Source organism: Camellia sinensis, chromosome 2, assembly GCF_055761805.1.
Source record: "Camellia sinensis isolate YWXY chromosome 2, ASM5576180v1, whole genome shotgun sequence".
Taxonomy (NCBI): domain Eukaryota; kingdom Viridiplantae; phylum Streptophyta; class Magnoliopsida; order Ericales; family Theaceae; genus Camellia; species Camellia sinensis.
The window spans coordinates 96,501,937-96,522,169 of NC_138962.1; the positions used below are offsets into that span (position 1 = coordinate 96,501,937).

At 37.7% G+C, this 20,233-nt stretch overlaps 1 protein-coding gene across 6 annotated transcripts in view; it reads right to left on the minus strand.

The window, feature by feature from the left end:
- LOC114268835 (protein HASTY 1-like) overlaps nt 1-20,233 on the minus strand; it is a 51,349-nt gene that overhangs the window by 19,151 nt on the left and 11,965 nt on the right. For all 6 annotated transcript variants that reach the window (XR_014361378.1, XR_014361380.1, XR_014361377.1 and 3 more), the window contains exons 10-15: nt 18,774-18,836; nt 18,372-18,659; nt 8,362-8,475; nt 8,081-8,207; nt 7,812-7,981; nt 7,594-7,695 (exon numbers count right to left, since the gene is read on the minus strand). Coding sequence is in view for 2 of the 6 variants with exons in the window: in XM_082915209.1 (XP_082771335.1) it covers nt 7,594-7,695; nt 7,812-7,981; nt 8,081-8,207; nt 8,362-8,475; nt 18,372-18,659; nt 18,774-18,836 (864 nt within the window). In the remaining 4 variants the exon portion in view is untranslated. The remainder of the gene's footprint in view (nt 1-7,593; nt 7,696-7,811; nt 7,982-8,080; nt 8,208-8,361; nt 8,476-18,371; nt 18,660-18,773; nt 18,837-20,233) is intronic.

The window sequence follows — 20,233 nt, forward strand, 5'->3', positions numbered from 1 at the left end:
TTTCCTTCAGCCACAAACATCTAGACCGCTGGCGGTAACTAATCTCCTCCATCCGAGCAACATGAGCAAATTCCTTCCTTGCTTCTTCCCTACAGACCAGGTCCTCCGCAGATAGACCCTCCCTAACATCCTTCTCATCAAAACCTTGTAAGATGTCGAAGACTTTCCCCTTCTAAGCCTCCAATAGACCAAACACCTCCTTGTTCCATTGACTCAAATCCGACTTGAGGTGCTTCAATTTTTTAGTTGGGCAGTAACTCAGCTCCCCTAACACACAATAACTATGCCACTAACCACGCACCCTATCCACAAAGCCTTCTAACTACAACCACATGTTTTCAAACCGAAAAGGCATAGGCCCACTCCGAACCCCCCCACTATCTAGTAAAACTGGCCAACAATCTGAAACAGGACGTGACAATCTCAATTGAATCACCGCGAAAACTGTTCCTCGCAGTCCCCCTGCTCTATAATTAATGGTCGAAGAATCAACGACATCTTACTCCGATTGGTCCATCTATTGTTCCCACCATCCCAGACTTCATCATCGTCACAGTCCATGAAGCACGGACACGGGCACGGACACGAACACGACACACAAATACGCAAATTTTCAAAAAATGAGGGACACGACACGCTGCGGACACGTTTAATATATATAATTAATTTTATTTATTATATGTCATAAAATTATTTTTAAAAAATTATTTATTTTATTTAATGTTATTTTAATAAAAAATAATTAATTTTATTTATTATATGTCATAATTAATTTTATTTATTATATTATATGTTCAATACATATTCTTCAAGTGAACAAAACTAATCAATTTTTTTTTTTAATATAAAATGGAATTAGAAAAAAGAAGAAAAAACAAAAGAGAGATGTTACACTGGCCATTTAAAAGAAAAAAAATAAAATAAAAGTTCACTCAAAGGAGAAGAGAGAGAATGAATGACTGCAAGAGAAAAAGACACAGCGACTAAGACCGAGAGAGAAGATCAGAGAAGAAGATTGCGAGAAAGCGAGAGACAACAACTGAGACCGAGAGAGAAGATCGGAGAAGAAGAAGAAGATCGAAAAGGAAGAAGAAGACCGAGGAAGAAGAAGACCGAAGAAGAGCAACGAAGGTGTACCTTAGATTATTGCCGACGAGCGACGGCGACCGACGAGCGACGGTGACCGACGAATGACCACCGAAAAGCGACCAGGTCTTCTCTATTTCACTTATGTTCTTCTGTTCTGTCTTTCTCTTCCGTTCTAAATTGATTTAGGGCAAATATTGTTCTGGTTTTGTTTTCTTACAAATTGACCCATAGAAGTTTTATAAATTATGAAATTGACCTTGAACGAGTCTTGAAACTATCCGAACGAGTCTTGAAACTATCCGAACGTGTCCGAACGTGTCTGGCTGCAAAAAAAAAAAAAAAAGGGGGGGGACACTCTCTGTTGCGTGTCGGACACATGTCAACTGCGTGTTCGATGCGTGTCGGTGTCCGACACTGGTACGGAGTCCTTGGAGAGGTGTCCGTGCTTTATAGGTCACAGTTCTGTTCATCACCAGACTCTCCCTTCCCCTCAGTCCGTTGTTCGAATTATACCAGCATCTGTCTCTCATCTATATGCTTCAACTTAGAGGCCCCCATGTCCCTGTTCCCTACAGATCGATGGCGTGAGTATAAAGCCACTGGAGGTTCAATTGCCACCGACGAAGTCAACGCCTCCTTCTTGGCCAACGTTAAAGGCCCATCATTGACAACCCTTGGTTGTGACCCAACGTCATGACGAAAGGTTTCAAAAACCTGAAACACAGATGGGTCCACCACTTGACCCAATTTGAGCAGCCCATTCGTCTTTGGGCTAGACAATGCTCCTGTTTGCTCCACCTCTTTTGGGCCAAATTAGTCTTGTCCATGGCCCAGAATACATGATCCACCATCTGCCTGAACTTAGTCCACACGACCCTTTTCAACATAGGCCATCTGGCCCACCTCCTTGCGGATAAGGCCTATCCCTTTCCTCCCTTGGGCTGACCTGCCTTGATAGCCTCCTCTGTGAGGATCCAAATGAAATTGTCATTGATTCCTTCCATTCCAGTCACTCCACCAATCCCTCCAACCAAGATGCATCTAATCTCACCTTTTCGTGTCCGAACGATCATCGCCACACACCCCCACCAACAGTCGAACCGCTTCAATCTCCGGCCCTACCTCTGACCATACAGATATGGCATATTGCCACGACTCCCATCACACTGCCGCGACGGCATTACGAAGAGAAAGTCTTGGCCACTAATTAGTCAAATCTCCACTTTACCAGTCACCTTCCACCACCTTTTCACTCATTCCGTCATGATTGTAAAACTAACCCCTTTATCCACCACCACCACCACTTTGCCCACTAATGCCCTATTCAATAGACTATACTAGACTATACCACCCTTCTTCTGTCACGCCTTGCACCATCGCCACTCCTTCATCGTCATGAACATGTGCATCCAAGGTCGTCATAGCCGCGCCTCTCATAGCCGCCACCCTCTCGACTTCACCCCCCTAGGACACCCACTCATCCCCCATTGCAAAGCCCTCTAGAACCAATGCCACTCCCTCCCAGCCATCCCCATATTTAGACATGGGTAAGAAGGCTCGAGTCCTTTTGCTTCCGGACATGACCACTACCTAGAGTAAGAGACCACCATCCTCCTCACCCCGAATCCAAATTGCGACATTCCGTTGACGCCTATCAAGGCGGCCCAAGAAGGATTGACACCCAGGGTTGCGTGACGCCAGCTTCATCTTTGTTCCAATCCAATAGACTTCATACCCAATCAAACTCACCTCTCGCCGTAATCCTTCTCCTCGCTCCACAATTGTCAAACGCCGACGCCACTCTGATCCGTTGCCGCCACCTCAATTTCAAAGGTCCTACCCCCTAACAATAGGATTCGTTGGCGTGGACCCGTCTCCTCCTTCACCAGAAACATCCCCAACAGCTAAAACATTCCACCGAAAATCTTCTGTCAAAAAGGAAAATTCTCCATGTTGACAATCCTCCGCGCGGATATTGATTTGAGCCTATATTCATTGAATTTCTATGAACTTCAATGTTGTCGTTAGTGTAGCAATGGTGTACACTTGGTGATGATCCACCTGGTTTAGGAACTAGGGAGTGGTAGTAAGATTTTGCTCCAACTTCAGTACAATGTTTACCTACCTAAGCTAACCACGTAAAGCAAGCAACAAGTAGAAAAAACAGAACAAGAGACTGAAATGGCCGAAGTGCCTATGGAAATTGCAAAGAAACTTGATTATCACAGTGCTAAAAACAAAGTCAAAGTGAAGAATCAGAATAACTTCAGTTTTTAAGTTGACTAACTTAAAGAAACAAAGTCAAAGTGAAGAATGAGAATAACTTCAGTTTTTAAGTTGACTAGCTTAAAGAATTGCAAGTAACAGCCTGTTATATGGATGGCAAAATGAAAAGGTTGAAATCTTTTATATCCTTGATATTATTCTGGAAAGGTTATTTGCATAAATTTTCTATGGGTCAAATTGATGCTCCTTCTTTATGGTTACTTGAACATTAAAAAAATTAAAGCCACGTTTTCTCCATGTGACGGAGATTGATGCACAGGATGCCAACAAGAAAGGAGGCAAATTGCCAATTTCATACAAAGTGCATTCAGGACCTTTTGCAATGAAGTCTTTGTTTAATTTCAAGGCTTTACTCCTATTTTCTTTATATGCTAATATGCTACTTTTGTAATTCTATTTATTATTTCTTAAGTTTTAGGAGCCAAGAATACTTGGATATTTTCAAGCTTTGCTTGACATGTAGTGGTGGTCCATATAATTCTTATTGTAAGTCAATTAATGTTTTCGATTTTTCATGTGTAGTCCTTAGCACGTCTAGAATAGTCTAACTACTAAATATTTTTGAAGTTTCCTATTTATGAATCATAATATAAAAAGCACCAACACTTCTAAGAATTTGGTGTGTTGTGTTAAACATTGACACAACACACATCGGACACTTCTCCACACCTACCCGACACATGTCCAAACATGTCCTACTTTTAAAAAACTTCTAGACTCGAACACGTTTCAAACACTTGGAGAACATGTATCTATTCTTAAGAAACACAAAACATATTACAAGTTTGAACTAAATAACTTAAAATCCATGATGTAAAGCTACCCCTTGGTGACCAGGTGGTCACAAGTTCGAGTCGTGGAAACAGTCTCTCCGCTTGCGGGGGTAAGACTGCGTGCATTCAACCCTTCCCCAGACCCCGCTTAAGCGGAAGCTTCGTGCACTGGATACGCTATGATGTAAATATATATACATAAATTTATAAATATTCTTCTCTTTTAAACCTTATAAATTAGTGTTACATTACATTTTCTATATTAGAATTAGTATTTATTCGTTTTAATCGTTTGCCCTTCTAATAGCTTGATATATTTCATTAAGCCATTCCCTAATAGTTGGAGCAATTGGCTGTCTAATATGACATCAGAGCTTTGGTTTTGTGATATCTTGCATTCAAAGGTCCACCCCACCTTTTTTTTTTTCCCCCTGTACCCAGCTTTGTGTGCCCATTTCTAGACGCAAGGAGGGAGGGGATTTTTCTAACGAAAGGGGAGAAGCAAAATGAAATCCAAACTATGAATATCATGACTAATCACCCTCAATAAAGAAGAATCTTTCTAAATCACTTCAGAGGGGCAGAGGGGAGAACTCACATTAAAGAGTAAGGCTTCAATAGATATTTTTCAACCTCAAGTCGCGAAGACATGGACACACAACATGGTAATCTTCAAAAAATGCAAGACACAATATGTCTAAGACGTTAAAAATTTATATTTTTATAAATTTATCATATATGAAAAAAATGAATCGTTATTCAATGAAAAAAAAAACACACACAACACTAATGAAAATTAAAATGTCAAATATTCCATAAACATCGATATATCATTTATCTAACAACTGCATTAGACAGAATGCAAAACAATTGTACACTATTGAAATACAGAGTCATTTGGCTTATAAACATTGCAAAATATATACACAAGTTGCATTCTGAAGAAAACAGAGTTACTATGAGGAGATTAACCACAAAAGTCATTTTTGGAAAGTTCAAGCAGTTTTGTTAAAGTGTCCGTGAAGTGTCCATAAAGTGTCTGACATATTATGAACTTAAATTTTAATTAAAACATGTTGAAGTGTCAAACACACTTTGACAAGCATTTGCAAAGTGTCGATGTTCAATAAGGGTGTCCGGCACAACAGACCATGCCTCCTGCATATAAATGTTTGTACTTCTTAGGTTTAACCCATTCCCTAATTTAAGCTTTTTGGTTGTGTAGCAATCCAAACCATAATGCATAAATGCAAACCTTTCCCATGCCCATTTGGCCTTCAATTTACCGACAAAACCCTACAATGGTTGTTTTCCCCAATATTGAAAAATTAATTTTCTGAAGCCCAACAACCACTCACTTTTATTTTATATTTTATTTTTTTTATTTTTTTGAAAAACAATGAAGAATTTTATTAAGAATTAGCAAGAAAAGGGAGAGAGGACAAGGAGTCCTCAAACGATGAAAAAGATCAAAACAAAAACCGAAAATAAACAAGAAAAAACCAAACACTAAGAATGGCAAATAGCAGCCCAATCCCTATAAATCAAGAAAATGGAACTCCTATAAAAGGACGAGACACAAAAGCCCAGAGCGAAGCCAAATATCCCGCATTATCCCATACAGATTCTGCATCTAACTCCTTGCCATCAAAGATCTATGCATTCTTTGCAATCAAATACCAAAAGATAGCTACAACAATACAAGACCACAAGATTTGGATCTCTTGTTGCCACCAAACCCTTCAAACCTAACAAGAAGCATGTGTGTGCACTCCCCTTAGAGCAACCCACTGATCATCACACAAACCGAAAAGACGCTGCCATAATAAAAGAGCCACCGGACAATGGAGAAATAAATGATCTACCGATTCCGGATTCGTCTTGCACATCACGCACTATGGAGGACAAAGAAAGTGATTAGGCCTTCTCCTTTGGAAGAGAACAACCACTCACTTTTATAATTGAGCAATTCCAACTTTTATAAAACAAAGCCTACCACTAAACTTTTACCTTTATGGAAGTGGAACACCATGAACCAACAACCTTTCCATGACCATTGTCTACTGTATACCTAATTTTTATAAAATCATTATTCTAGTTTTTCTAGTGCAATAAAACATCATGTACTGGTATTATTTGTTATTGAGTTACTTAACCTTCTACCTGCACCAGAGACAGCCTACCAAGAAGTGAATGTCACCAAGGGACTCAACAATGTAGGATTGATTAGTCATAATTAATATTTTAAGATAGACATGCTCACTGCTATATGTTTTTTCTAGTTTGATGCTACATCACAGTTTAAAGGCAACCACTAAGTTTAGTGCCGCCCGGTCCCAAAAAGTGATTAAAGTTGAATGGTTTAATTTAAACAGACCAAAAAAGTATGAGAACCACTCCACCAGCAGAATCTTGACTGAGAATGGAGGGATCAGGTCAAATCATTGATGAAGAGATTTTATTGCTATGAAGAAACATCAAGACACTGACTTATAAATAATGCTACAACACTTCTCAATATACATGCAGAATTGATTTGTAAAAGATATTACAAACTAAGAATGCTACAGAGTCTAATCATATTTTCTGAAACTGAAACTATTTAATTAACAATTAAATTTTTAAAGACAAGTATACATAACAATATGTTTGATAGACATTCATTGTGACTACACAAAAACGCATTATTTGGAGAAGCTATGTTACCACATGTCCAAATAGAAGCCAATTAAGCCAACAAATCACTCAAAACAATTAAAAATTTCATGGATAACATTCCTGCTGATAAATGTGTGTAATGAAGGTACCATTCTGTTCAAGTTTTGCATGTCATGTCAAATCAAGTCATTTAGTTGTCTTGAGTTATCGACGAAAGGGATAAGTAGTCAGGATAGACAATATTGTAATATTTGGTAGTGGTCCAAAGTTGAATGAAGCACCCAACTATATTACAATTACTAGGACTTCTTTATGGAAAACAAAATGGTTACTGAACAGTAACTGAGTAAAACATATCCAGTCATCATTAGGGGTATGGTGCCAGCTGAGTCATGAATTTTCCATGAGACTGGAATCAATGCAATCCAAAGAAACTGTTGCACACAACTTTTTCATTCCAAGAAAGATGGCGGTTGCTTTCCATTCAAAAATAATAATAAATAATAAAAGATAAAAAGTAGTCAAGATCCCAAATTGATCCCTTAAGTTCAGATTAAACTTCATCTTGCACAATCAAGGATCATTTCTTCACAATATGACTAAGTCACTACATTATTTTCCAGAAAGACCTTGTAATTGATAAAAACTGCAGTGATCAAGATTCATCACATTGGTTGACCGGACAGGGTAACAATTTTTTTCCAGCAACAAAAATTCAGAAAAACAATCAACATTCAGACAAGTGTGTTAATAATATAACAACCAATTCTTAGAGAAAATGAATCACCTTCATGTGAGGCAGCAGGCTTTTGTCAACAGCTTTGGCTATTCGAATAAATGATGTGCAAATCTGCAACCTTGCATGTCGGGAAATACTTGTTGATGGGTCCTGCAAAAAAAAAAAAAAATCAAATGGTTGAAAATTCCACAGCTAAATTCTCTTTACATTTATTAAAATTCAGAGAAGAGATATATTCACAATTTCACATATACCTACAACAGTACCTTCAGTACAAAGGGCAATGAGGTTAGAAGCTCAAATAGTTTGTTGATGACACTGCCAACCGCATCAGGGAAATACTTCAAAAAGGGACCCAATGCATCAAAGTAGTGCCCAAGTACTACCACAAGTTCAGGTTCAGTCCATTTCAAAGAAAGAAGTTGTTGAAGTAAACCTTCAGTTCACAGTAAACAGGGTATCACAAAGCCATAAGATGAAAAGTAAAAAAACTAATGATAAACTCAAATGATGTGCAAAGAAGTCCATGGAAAACCTTCAAATATTCTGCACAATGCAATTTGAGTTTCAGAAAAACTCCCTCCAAATTCATTTGATCCATCAAAAACTGCACTAACAATGGTCTCCAAAGCCACTTGCATGCTTTCCATTACAGCCAATTCCTGGAATTGTCAAATGATAAAGATTGTGCTTTTTAATATATTTATGTTAACTTCCACAAGCATGCAACAAATCAGAAATTCTGAAAAGTCCCAGAGATTAAAATTCCAACATCTGAAGCCACCATGAAAAAGTCCAATAGAAGTATAACCAAACCTGTGCAGGCACTGCAGCAAGCAAGATACTCTGGATAATCGTAATTATTCTCTCAGAAACCTTAGAAGCAGCTATAAAGGGCTTAACAGAAGCGACAAACCGGATCAGCTCCAACTGCATCGAGGGTTAGAGCATCAATAAAAAAACAAATGAGGAAAACTATAGTTTGAAAATTAGGGTAAATATAAAGCTCAATTGAGCTAAAATTTATAGTAATGAACAGGATTCACAAGATGGGCATGAGTAACCAATTGGCCAAAAAGAAATGCAAGTTCGCATCAAATGAGAAGAATTGTTTAACTGCTTTAGTGTAATAGGTACTGACATTGCCACCAAATTTCCTTACAAGTTTAAAATTGTACAGGATTGTTGATTGCTTTACTTTGTCCTGTCTAGCATTAGATACTTTTAAGGGCGTTTTTTCATGGGATTGGACTCCATATCCAATAGATTTACTAGTCCATCGTTTGGTTGGAAAGGTGAAAGTTGGACTAATAGTCAATTATACATCATTTTCAGCCAAATAGTCCAGAGATTATTTATCGCATGACTAACAGTTCTATGAAGCATGGTACTTCAATAAACATGTCGTATCAGTACCGGGTACTGGTGCTTTGTATGGTACCTCTTTCTTCATACGTATCAGGTACACAAAACATGTACCCAAATTTTTCCTTCTTAATTTTTGGTGTACCTAGACGTACCTAATATATACCTAAATTGTATTGTACCTCGATCAAAATAGTATTTTCTTCTAATACAAAAGTAAAATCAATTTCATTGGAATTCTTTTTTATTTTTATGCTTAACATGATTTTAAAATTAAGCTATGGTTTGTAAGTTATTTAACATAGTGACATTTAATTTTGATTTATACCTGTACTTTTGGATTAAATGTGAATTGTAGGTTGGATTTGAACAAATTAAACCATTTAACTAATTTTTGCATTACTTCAAATTAATATATATGTATTTATAAACGTACCCAGCCCTAGCCGTACCCTTGTACCCTATTTTTTTTAGATTTTACCGTATCAACGTACCTGTATCGTACCAGTACGAATACTTGTACCCGTGCTTCATAGCTAACAGTTCATTGCATTGCAATCCTCCCTTATCCAATCAGTCCAAACAAACACCCTCTAGTAGTACATTCACTACCATTCGACACTAGTAAAACAATAGAAACCATGCATGTATGAGAAGTGTCACCAAGAATGACGAATAAACTGTGCAATCAGTAGAAACAAACTAGGCCACATCTATTAACTGTGGAACCGTGCATGCATGACACGTGACAGCAAGGATGATGGAATGATGCACTGTCCACAGGCTAAGCTCAACGGATTTTCCTGATGGGTCGAGCCGCCGGCAAAACCTTAGCTCAAGCCCTGCACAACAAGCTTGGCCTGAGTGGGCTTGCAAACTAGCGCGGCCAGGCGGGCCACCTTTCGCAGGCCAACGGGTCAAGATTCATGCCTATTTTTTTTCTCTTTTGTTTCCACTCTCACAGGCCAAGGGTCAAGTTGATCTTCAAACCCTAGGCTCAGGAAAAACCCAAGCCCCATTTAAGCCGGGCAATCTGATGTATGAGCTTGGGCCAAACCAAAAGCCAAATGATGACCCTTAATGATGAGCTTGGGACAAACTGAGCTATCACTTCGACATCACTCATCAAAATTTAATCACATAGAAATATATCTATAGATGTGAACCATGCAAGTGTAACAGGTGTTAAGCCATTCAGGGCAAGTCACAACTCAGAGAAACCCTAGTTGGGTCGCATCTACAGATGCAGACCCATGCATGTGTGATGTGGAGTCACTTGTTGCCCACACATACCCCGTAGATATCTTCTTTCCCAACACATATGGTAAAAGTTAAGTTGTCCTTCCAAATATAGTTATCTCCCTAATATTCACATGTTGAATGATGACCTAGACATCTTTCGATCTGTTCCTTGTGTTAATGAAACTTGTGAGGAACTGTAACCATACAATAAAGTAGAAGCTCATGATCTTATAAATAATGGATTGAGTGTATGTTATCCCTTCCCCATCTAATCATTATATGTTTCTTATTAGCATTTAGAATAACACAGCATTTTCTTTTGATAAAATTTCATATTGAAACTTTGAAACGTTCACAGAGTGAAATAAAACCACCAAACATTGTTTTTCCTTAATTTGAAAAGTACTCCCAAAAGCATAAACAAATGCTCAACGCATATTTTGGAAAAGATATATAAGCTTTCAGAATAGGATCAACTGAGCGACAAATACATTGCATTGCACCATAGCCAACAAAAGAATATTTAGCCATTGCTACGCCACCCCAATCCCTTCAAAGGTATATGAAGACCTCCTAACATAGTAACATCACGTTAAACGATAACCATGTAAATACTCGAAGAATGAAGCCTTCCCAACCTACATAAGAAAGTACTGACAAAAAAAAAGACCCAAAAACATATGATAAGTTTTCTAACAGAAAGCTGCTATCTTCAAAAATTCATCTCCCTTCTCCCTTCTCCCTTCTCCCACTCCCTCTCCATCCATGCACACACAAATGAAGACAAAAAGACACCGATCTCCAAAATATTTCATATATATCAATTGTTGAAGCACAAAATCCTCAAACATGTCAACCATGACCAGGACCGATTACACCCAGGTAAAGAAAGCAAAAGCTCAAACCAGTTACAAACATAAGATGAATAACCATTTCTTCATCTTCTTATACATGCTACATCTTTAAAAATCTTCCAATCTTTGTACTAACCTTGTGGTTCATCATTAGCATTTATATCTAGCAGCACTGCACACAAATAAAGCAAACTGTGATGGAACACAACACAAGACACAAGACACGGGAACTTTCTTGGATACAAAGCTTCAAATGGCAGTAAAGGACTCACTCTAAACAATTCATCGTTGCCCCTCTTCCAGGCCATCATACGCGCTACCTCCTATATACCCTTTCTATGATAAAACAACTCTAAAAATATAACACACTCAATCTCCCAGACATTTTCAATAATGTAGGATTCCACTACTGCCCCTCATAGACTACAAACAAAAACCCAAATATGTCTTTCTTCAGAACAGTGTATAACAATTCTGTGAATTCACGCTTATGCAGCCCATGCCCGCACCAAAATATTCCACTATAGATCTCATTTTTCCACAACCTCAAACTTAACAGCTTCCAAAAACCAACACCACAGCTTTCCTTCACATCTTTTGACTTCCAATCTTCTTTTCCATGAGCATGGTTTCAAGTTACAACATTCGTCCACAAGCTTTCAATTTGCAAACCAAATCTCCACAGCTACTTTCCAATGGCCCTAGGCCCACCACTAGAACTCCAGTGCCATAGATAACAGTCATAACACTCAAAATCATTCGCAAATCCTGCCCAAATGAAGCCACCTTAGAACTTGTCCAACCTACAGAAACTGGAATACAAACTACAGGGAGAAAAGCATAAGAGGTCGACTGGACAGCTTGGCAGCATGCTCTAGATCAAGGCGAGTCCCTGAAGAAAAATATAGTATTCCTTATTTACTAGAGTTTGCTACAACTTTTGTTAATTTGATTTTGTTTTGAGTAACAACTCTAAAAGCAGAATTAGTTTACGAAGGTCGTGGTGAATAAGTACTGGAAAAAAAAAATGTTGTATCAGAGATTTCCAAACTAAGTTTTGCAGAAATCCAAAAAAGGCAATGGAATGTAATACTGGCATATTTCCTGAAAGTAGTAAAAATACTTCACTGGCTAATAAAACTAAAAGATCTGTTACTCTAAAACTATCCTGTTAACTTATTGCACCAACATACATCAATGAAAGCTTAAAAATAAATAGATAAATTTACAAAGTGAAACTTTTTCCTCGGATTTACATTTAAATCAAGCCTTAAAATACACTCTGCTTAATCCGTGGTCCTAATTTGAGTTTATGTTCATTGAATCCATGGACTTTCTGATACTCAACTGTGATTTAGAAGTAGAGATGGAGCGCCTAAAAATATAGTAGTAAAAAAATTTCTTCGTTGCATGGACAATCTACAGCACATGTTTCAATCTTCTGTTGTTCTCATTACATTGAAAAAAGTACAAAGTAATACATAGAGCCTAGTGTCAATAAGATATCACTTAAATCTCCAATTGCCTTCTACGGTCCTCCTATCCTATTTTTTTAACGGAATACCCCTATCCTATAAATTGATATTTGGCATGCTTCATAAACATTAAAAAATAAATAAAAACCAACCCCGGAAGTGGACAAAGATGAATCCTACAAAAACTTATGAGGTGTAAGAATACTTGTGTGCATCTTGCACAAGTGTAAGCTGATCCTATCTTAGGCCATAAATCTAAAAGTAAGTTGAAGATATTCTCACCCTGAGGCACTAGAATATGTGAAAAAATCAAGCTCTTTGTCTCTGTGTGTGTGTCTACTTCATTTATCTAATCCCAATCTATCACACACTTACATTTTGCCACACTTGGGAAACTTAAGGCCCTACCGTAAACAATTGCTTCAATTACTGTGATTCGCATGGCAAAGGAAAATACAGAGAAGCTAAACACAACCATTTGTTTTGCATTTTTGCTGGGAATCTTGGGCTAAAGAATTCATCTCTCTGAACATACATACACTAAATTAATGTGAGAATGTAAAGTCCAGTTAATAGTTGTGGATAGCATTTGGTTTTTCATTTCTGATATGTATCTTGGGCTAAAGAATTCATCTATTTGCATATATATATATATATATATTAAACTAACCTCAAAATATAAAGGTTAGCAAAATATAGAGAAGCTACATAAAACCATTTGAACATACATATATATTGATGTGAAAATCTAAGGGTTAATAAATAGTTGCAAGTGGCATTTGCATTAACATAGGTTCATACCTTTAACTATCCCAAAAACAAAACAAAAAAAAATAACTATCCCATAAACAAAAGAAAAAAAGAAAAGGAGCAGTAGGTTCAAATGATTTAAATATATTGCATTCAATTTCCAAGAATTATAGTTTCCAACATCCACATACCAATCCTGTATCCCCATGTCTCTTGAACAACTTTACAAGAAGCAACTCTATTCAAATATTCAAAAATGAACTCTAAAACAAACTTTGAGAAATGCAAATGGCCTGTATCTGCTACAGTAGAGGGGCAGGTAATCCGCTATGATCATCAAAAATGTTTGGGTGATACTAAGCTAGTAAAATTAATAAACATATTGTTTTGGATGTCACTAGTAGATTGTATGTAACTTGGGGCCACCACCAGCAAAATGTCTTGCACAAAGTCACGTTCATGACACCATATACTAATGATAATAAAGTTCTTTATGTTTAACTTCCTCCTTTTTGAATAATAAGTCACAACATTTATTCATACAATTCTTAATTGACAAAGTTCTGCAGCTCATAGTTTCAGGTATTTTATTAATCAGCACAAAGTGGTCACTGATTATTAATAATGCGGTTCACAGAACAGAATATTTGGTGAATCTAATAGAGAACATTTTTTATAATACAAAAAATATAAAAACCCGATGGATATTATTTAGGCTGAAGTGGCCTAAACGGTGCTCTTTTCCTGATGGATGTTGAGTTGAGCCAACACCCAGCAATTTACCTGTAGTATTTGAGAATAATATTTCTCTCTCTCTCTCTCTCTCTCTCTCTCTCTCTCTCTCTTGCTGGTAAGAACAGAGAAATGATTTCTTGAAAAGCAATGGCTGGCTGCTTACCCGATAGTGGTTGACAAATTAGTATTAAGGATTTCCCCATCTAAACAAGCCACTGTTTTCTATATGAGATTGTAAATACAATTTCATGGTTAGCCGTTTGACCTCTAATGCACGCAGTGAGAAGCTAATTACCGAGGCATAGCTACCAATAAAGCTAGAAGCATTTTTCAGGAACAAAGTTGTACAAGAACCGAAGTCCAATGCAGACAAAGCTCAGTTGTTGCAAGGATCGAAGTAGCAATTAAAGAGTTCGGCACTTGATTCATGGTCTATGTAATTTTGGCTGGTGGAAGGAGGCTACCGGAATGTTTAGAGAAATGTTGGATAGTGATATTGCTCCGGATGTTCATATGTATAGTGTGTTGCTAGATGCATGTACCAAGGAAGGGAAGATCGAAGAGGCAGAGCGGGTACTTGAAGTCATGATACAAAGAGGTGTGGATCCTAATGTAGTCACATACAGTACTCTAAAGGATGGATATTGTCTGCAAGGCCACATGGATGAAGCAATCAGAGTGTTCAATGCCATGGTGGAGAGGGGCCTTCACCCTAATGTGTATAGCTATACCATTCTAATCAATGGATATTGCAAGAAAATGAAAATAGATGAGGCCATGCTTCTCTTTCGAGAATTGCCTCGGAGGGGGTTGAAACCCAACAGTGGAACTTTCAAAGCTATGTTATGGGGTTTGTTTCAAACAGGTAGATGTGGAGCTGCTCAAAAACTTTTTAATGATATGCAAGCTGCAGGCATAAATCTAGATTCTCGAACTTATGGTATCTTATTGGATGGGGTGTGCAAAAATGGGCATATTTCTGAAGCATTGTCAAACCCTTAACCCTAAATTTCCAAATTTCAAAACAATATTCACCCAACAATTTCCAAATTTCCAAAATCACACAAACAAAGCCGTCCACGAGATTGATCAGATGTTAGCAGAAAATGAGAGGCCGCAAAATCGAATTTCTAAATTGGAGGAAGACTCAGTGTTTATGAAATCCTAATCGAGGAACAACCAGGGTCCAAGAAGAAGAAGAAACAAAAAAACCACGAGATTGATCAGATGCTAGCAGAGAAGGAGAGGCTGCAAGATCGAATTTCTGAATTGGAGGAAGACTACAGTGTTTATGAAATCCTGATCGAGGAACAACTAGGGGTCCAAGAAGAACAAGAAACAAAGAGCTACGAAGATGATGATGACGACGACGATGATGATTTTGAGTTCCCTTGTGTATGTGAAGACCCCACCTCTGCCGATGAGATCTACAACGGCCAGATCAGGCTTGTTTTCCCTATTTTCTGTAGAGTTTTGTATTCTTTTTATGTTGAAAATTGTAAAGGTGAAGTGAATTCTTCTAAGCCTCCTACTCCGTCGCAGATTCGGATTCCCAAGGACCACGACGGAGTGGGAGGCTTAGAAGAATTCACTTCACCTTCACAATTTTCAACATAAAAAAAAAACAAAAAAAAAAACAAACAAACAAACAAACACACAATTGAAAATAAGGAAAACAAGCCTGATCTGGCCATTATAGAAGATCTCATCAGCAGAGGTGGGGTCTTCACACACACAAGGGAACTCAAAATCATCATCATCATCTTCGTAGCTCTTCGTTTCTTATTCTTCTTGAACCCTTGGTTATTCCTTGATCAGGATTTCATAAACACAGTAGTCTTCCTCCAATTCAGAAATTCGATCTTGCAGCCTCTCCTTTTCTGCTAACATCTGAACAGCCTCGTCGACGGCTCTGCTTGCGTGATTTTGGAAATTTGGAAATTGTTGGGTGAATATTGTTTGAAAATTTGAAAATTTGTGTGATTTTTTGGTGAATATTGAAACAATGTTTCAAAAGGATGATGAGAAAGGGAGGGAGGAAGGAAGGAAATGGTTGGTTGAAGCTAACTTGGCAGCTACCAAAAGTTTGTGTCAAATTGCCAAAGATAGCAGCAGCTAAAAGTTGTCATTGGAGGTGCCTTTCTATCAACTGCTGCTATAATTTGGCAATAGCAGCTCCAATGGCACACCATTGGAGATGCTCTAAATAGCCAGAAAATTGAATTTGAATCCCAACTGGGGAAAAAAATTCTAGAAATGTCAGAATACCTTGTTTGGATAAGAACTCTGGAAGAGGAGTCAAAAAAAATTATTGTTGATCAACGGAAGATGCTCGAAGAGAAAGAGGGACTTATGGTACAGGTGAAGGACCTGCAACGGGAGGTGGACTCTCTACGGAACCAGAATAGTGATTTGGAAGAGCAACTAAGAAATAAAAACCACGAGACTGATCAGATGCTACCAGAAAAGGAGAGGCTGCAAGATCGAATTTCTGAATTGGAGGAAGACTACTGTGTTTATGAAATCTTGATCGAGGAACAACCAGGGGTCCAAGAAGAAAAGAAACGAAGAGCTACGAAGATGATGATGATGATTTTGAGTTCCCTTGTCTGTGTGAAGATTGCAACAAAGTGGGAGGCTTAGAAGAATTCACTTCACCTTTACAATTTTCAACATAAAAAAAAAAAAACGAAACTCTGCCGAAAATAGGGAAAACAGGCCTGATCTGGCCGTTGTAGAAGATCTCATCAGCAGAGGTGGGGTCTTCACACACACAAGGGAACACAAAATCATCATCATCATCTTCGTAGCTCTTCGTTTCTTCTTGGACCCCTGGTTGTTCCTCGATCAAGATTTCATAAACACAGTAGTCTTCCTCTAATTCAGAAATTCGATCTTGCAGCCTCTCCTTTTCTGCTAGCATCTGATCAGTCTCGTGGTTTTTACTTCTTAGCTGCTCTTCCAAATCACTATTCTGGTTCCGTAGAGAGTCCACCTCCCGTTCCAGGTCCTTCACCTGTACCATATGACCCTCTCTCTCTTCGAGCATCTTCCGTTGATCAACAATATTTTTTTCTGACTCCTCTTCCAGAGTTCGTATCCGAACAAGGTATTCTGACATTTCTAGAATTTTTTTCTCCAGTTGAGATTCAAATTCAATTTTCTGGCTATTTAGAGCATCTCCAATGGTGTGCCATTGGAGCTGCTATTGCCAAATTATGGCAGCAGTTGATAGAAAGGCACTTCTATTGGCAACTTTTAGCAGCTGCTATCTTTGCTAATGGAGATGCCTTTCTATCAACTGCTGCCATAATTTGGCAATAGCAGCTCCAATGGCACACCATTGAAGATGCTCTAAATAGCCAGAAAATTGAATTTGAATCTCAACTGTAGAAAAAAATTCTAGAAATGTCAGAATACCTTGTTCGGATACGAACTCTGGAAGAGGAGTCAGAAAAAAATATTGTTGATCAACGGAAGATGCTCGAAGAGAGAGAGGGTCTTATGGTACAGGTGAAGAACCTGGAACGGGAGGTGGACTCTCTACGGAACCAGAATAGTAATTTGGAAGAGCAGCTAAGAAGTAAAAACCACGAGACTGATCAGATGCTAGCAGAAAAGGAGAAGCTACCCTAAACCCTAACAACAATGCTACAGACCACTAAATTCCTACCACTAACACCATCACTAATGATGTGGAAAGCAAAAAAAAAAAACAAAACAAAACAAAACAAAACTAAGACACAAAATACATGTGGCAGTGGGTCACCCACTGCCACATCATTAGAGCAACCACTAATTAGTGGTCTGCATCATTTTTCAAACCCTAAACACATTTCCAGTTTATACAAGATATATTTGTCAAAATGAAAAGAAAGATCAAAAGTCCAAACAAAGATGGTGCTTGACATCTCCATCTAAGTACATTTTTTCTTGTCAGCAATGATAATTTAGAACTACCAATCTCTATAGCATTTACATTGTAACTGAAATAAACCAAAGCCTTATATATATATATATATATTGCAATAGTCATACATATTACAATAGTTGCATATATTACAATGATTGAAGGAACTACTTAATACAGATATATACAACCATACAAGAAAAGTAAAGAAATATAAAAAAAAACAATGCCCAATTAGTACACATTAATGTGTGTTTGAGAAGAGAAAAGATTGAGTACACACCTAACCTTTAGCATAGTGCATAAAATGGTTGCCTCGTGACTTGAAACCATAACCTCAAGTTTATTATTAGGCCAAGATTTTACCACTGAACCAAGGGTCACCCCCAAAAGTAAAGAAATATATAGCAAATAATTTGCTAGGAATCCAATTACCATAACAGTTATGTATAACCATACAAATTGGTAATAAAAGTAATGAAACGTAGAACATACAAGCTTAGAACGATACTGGCTGAAATCTCCCTTGCCCTCAAAATCATCACTCCAAAATTCCAGAGACCCAACAGAAAGTGCTGATCCAGGAAGAACTTTTTCTTTCTTGAGCATGCGTTGGAAGGATATATCCAATATACAACTACAGATATCATCACTCAGAAAGCTTAAAACCTTTTTTTTTTCATTATCACCATGGCCTGAACCAGAAGTCAGATTGTTAACTGAACCATCTGCAGCTGCCTGTGCCACGTTCTTTGGTTTGGATGAAATATCTCTCATCAGTGCCTGCAACAGCAAGCACCCACCCACCCACACGCACACAAATGTTCAAAGAATGCATGGAGGCATATGGAATTTATTAGAACGTTCACAAGTAATTTCTCAAAAAAATCTATATACCAGCCAAAAGTATAGAGATTGATAATGAATTGCCAGCTTCTTATGTTGGAAATAGTCTAGCATCTGAAAAGACAGAAGAGTTAGATTCCAATCTATAATTAAGTTTCTCAAAATATGCTCCAGTCAAAAAACAGTATAGAATAGATTATGAACTGAACAAACTCCCTAGTCTACTTAATTATTTAACCAAGATTTGAAGCCACGGTTAACAGGGCCCAAATCAATATTAGCATACAATAATAACCAGCTATGAAGAACTAAAGGTGAAACGGAACTACTATTCTGGTTATGAATAGGTGTAGGGCTGCAAATGAACCGAGCTGTTCATGAACAAGCTCGAGCTCAGCTCGTTAAGGCTCGTTTAAGCTCGGTTCGCTTACTAAATAAACAAGCTCGAGCTTAAATTTTAAGCTCGTTTAACAAACGAGCTGAGCCCGAGTTCAGTAATACTCGGCTCGATAGGCTCACGAGCTCAAATATATATATATATAATTATATTATATATTATTTATATATAATTATATAATATATACATAAATATGATTAACAAAATATTAAACTTTTCAAAAAAAATTTTCTATTATATGTGTAAATTTAATTAATAAAATTTAAACTGCACAAGCTTATTTTCTATAATATATATGCGTACACACACACACATACATATAGCAATTTTGGGATTATTTTCTTTTCTTGAGTGGAGAAATATTGGGCCATGTGGGGGAGTTTTATAAGCACTCATTCTTGACCACACTTCTGTCTTGGACCGATGTGGGACTTTCTTGTGCAAGTCCTCTCAGCAACAAAACAAGTGTATCAAATGTCAAACAATTTTTGTCCCACATCGTCTCTACACAATGGTGTTCAGGTAAAGGGATCTCTATTTATGTGTAGTGTAGTAGGCTTCATGCCTTTCATTAGTTTGACTTGGCTAACGAGCCACAACGAGCCGAGCTCGCATTAGACAAATTTTGTGCGAGCCGAGCCCGAGCCAATATATTGGGGCTCGTTTCGAGCTCGAGCCGAGCTCGAACAGCTTCAAAATAAATCGAGCCGAGCTCGAACATTGATAAACTCGACTCGGCTCAGCTCGATTACACCCCTAAATAGGTGCCAATACACAAGTTAAAGATAAAAAGTGTAAAAGTAATATCAACTTAAAGGACTTTGAAAAAATTCCATTAACAGTATGAAATAAATTTCTGATTGCTGATGTAGTAAAGATGTACTCAAGGTTTTAAATAACGATGGCGGTTACCGTAACAATAACGGTAGCGTTGACGCGATTGCAGGGTGTAACAGCCCCAAATTAACCATAGATTTGAGCTTCTTTTTTTTTTCCAGCTAAGTTAACGAATTTGTGATAAAAAAGAGACAGAGGAGAGAGGAGAATTGAAAAACTGCGGCACCACTGTAGTGGTCATTGCCATTTCTGAGAAAGAAAAATGGTGGGTTTTGTG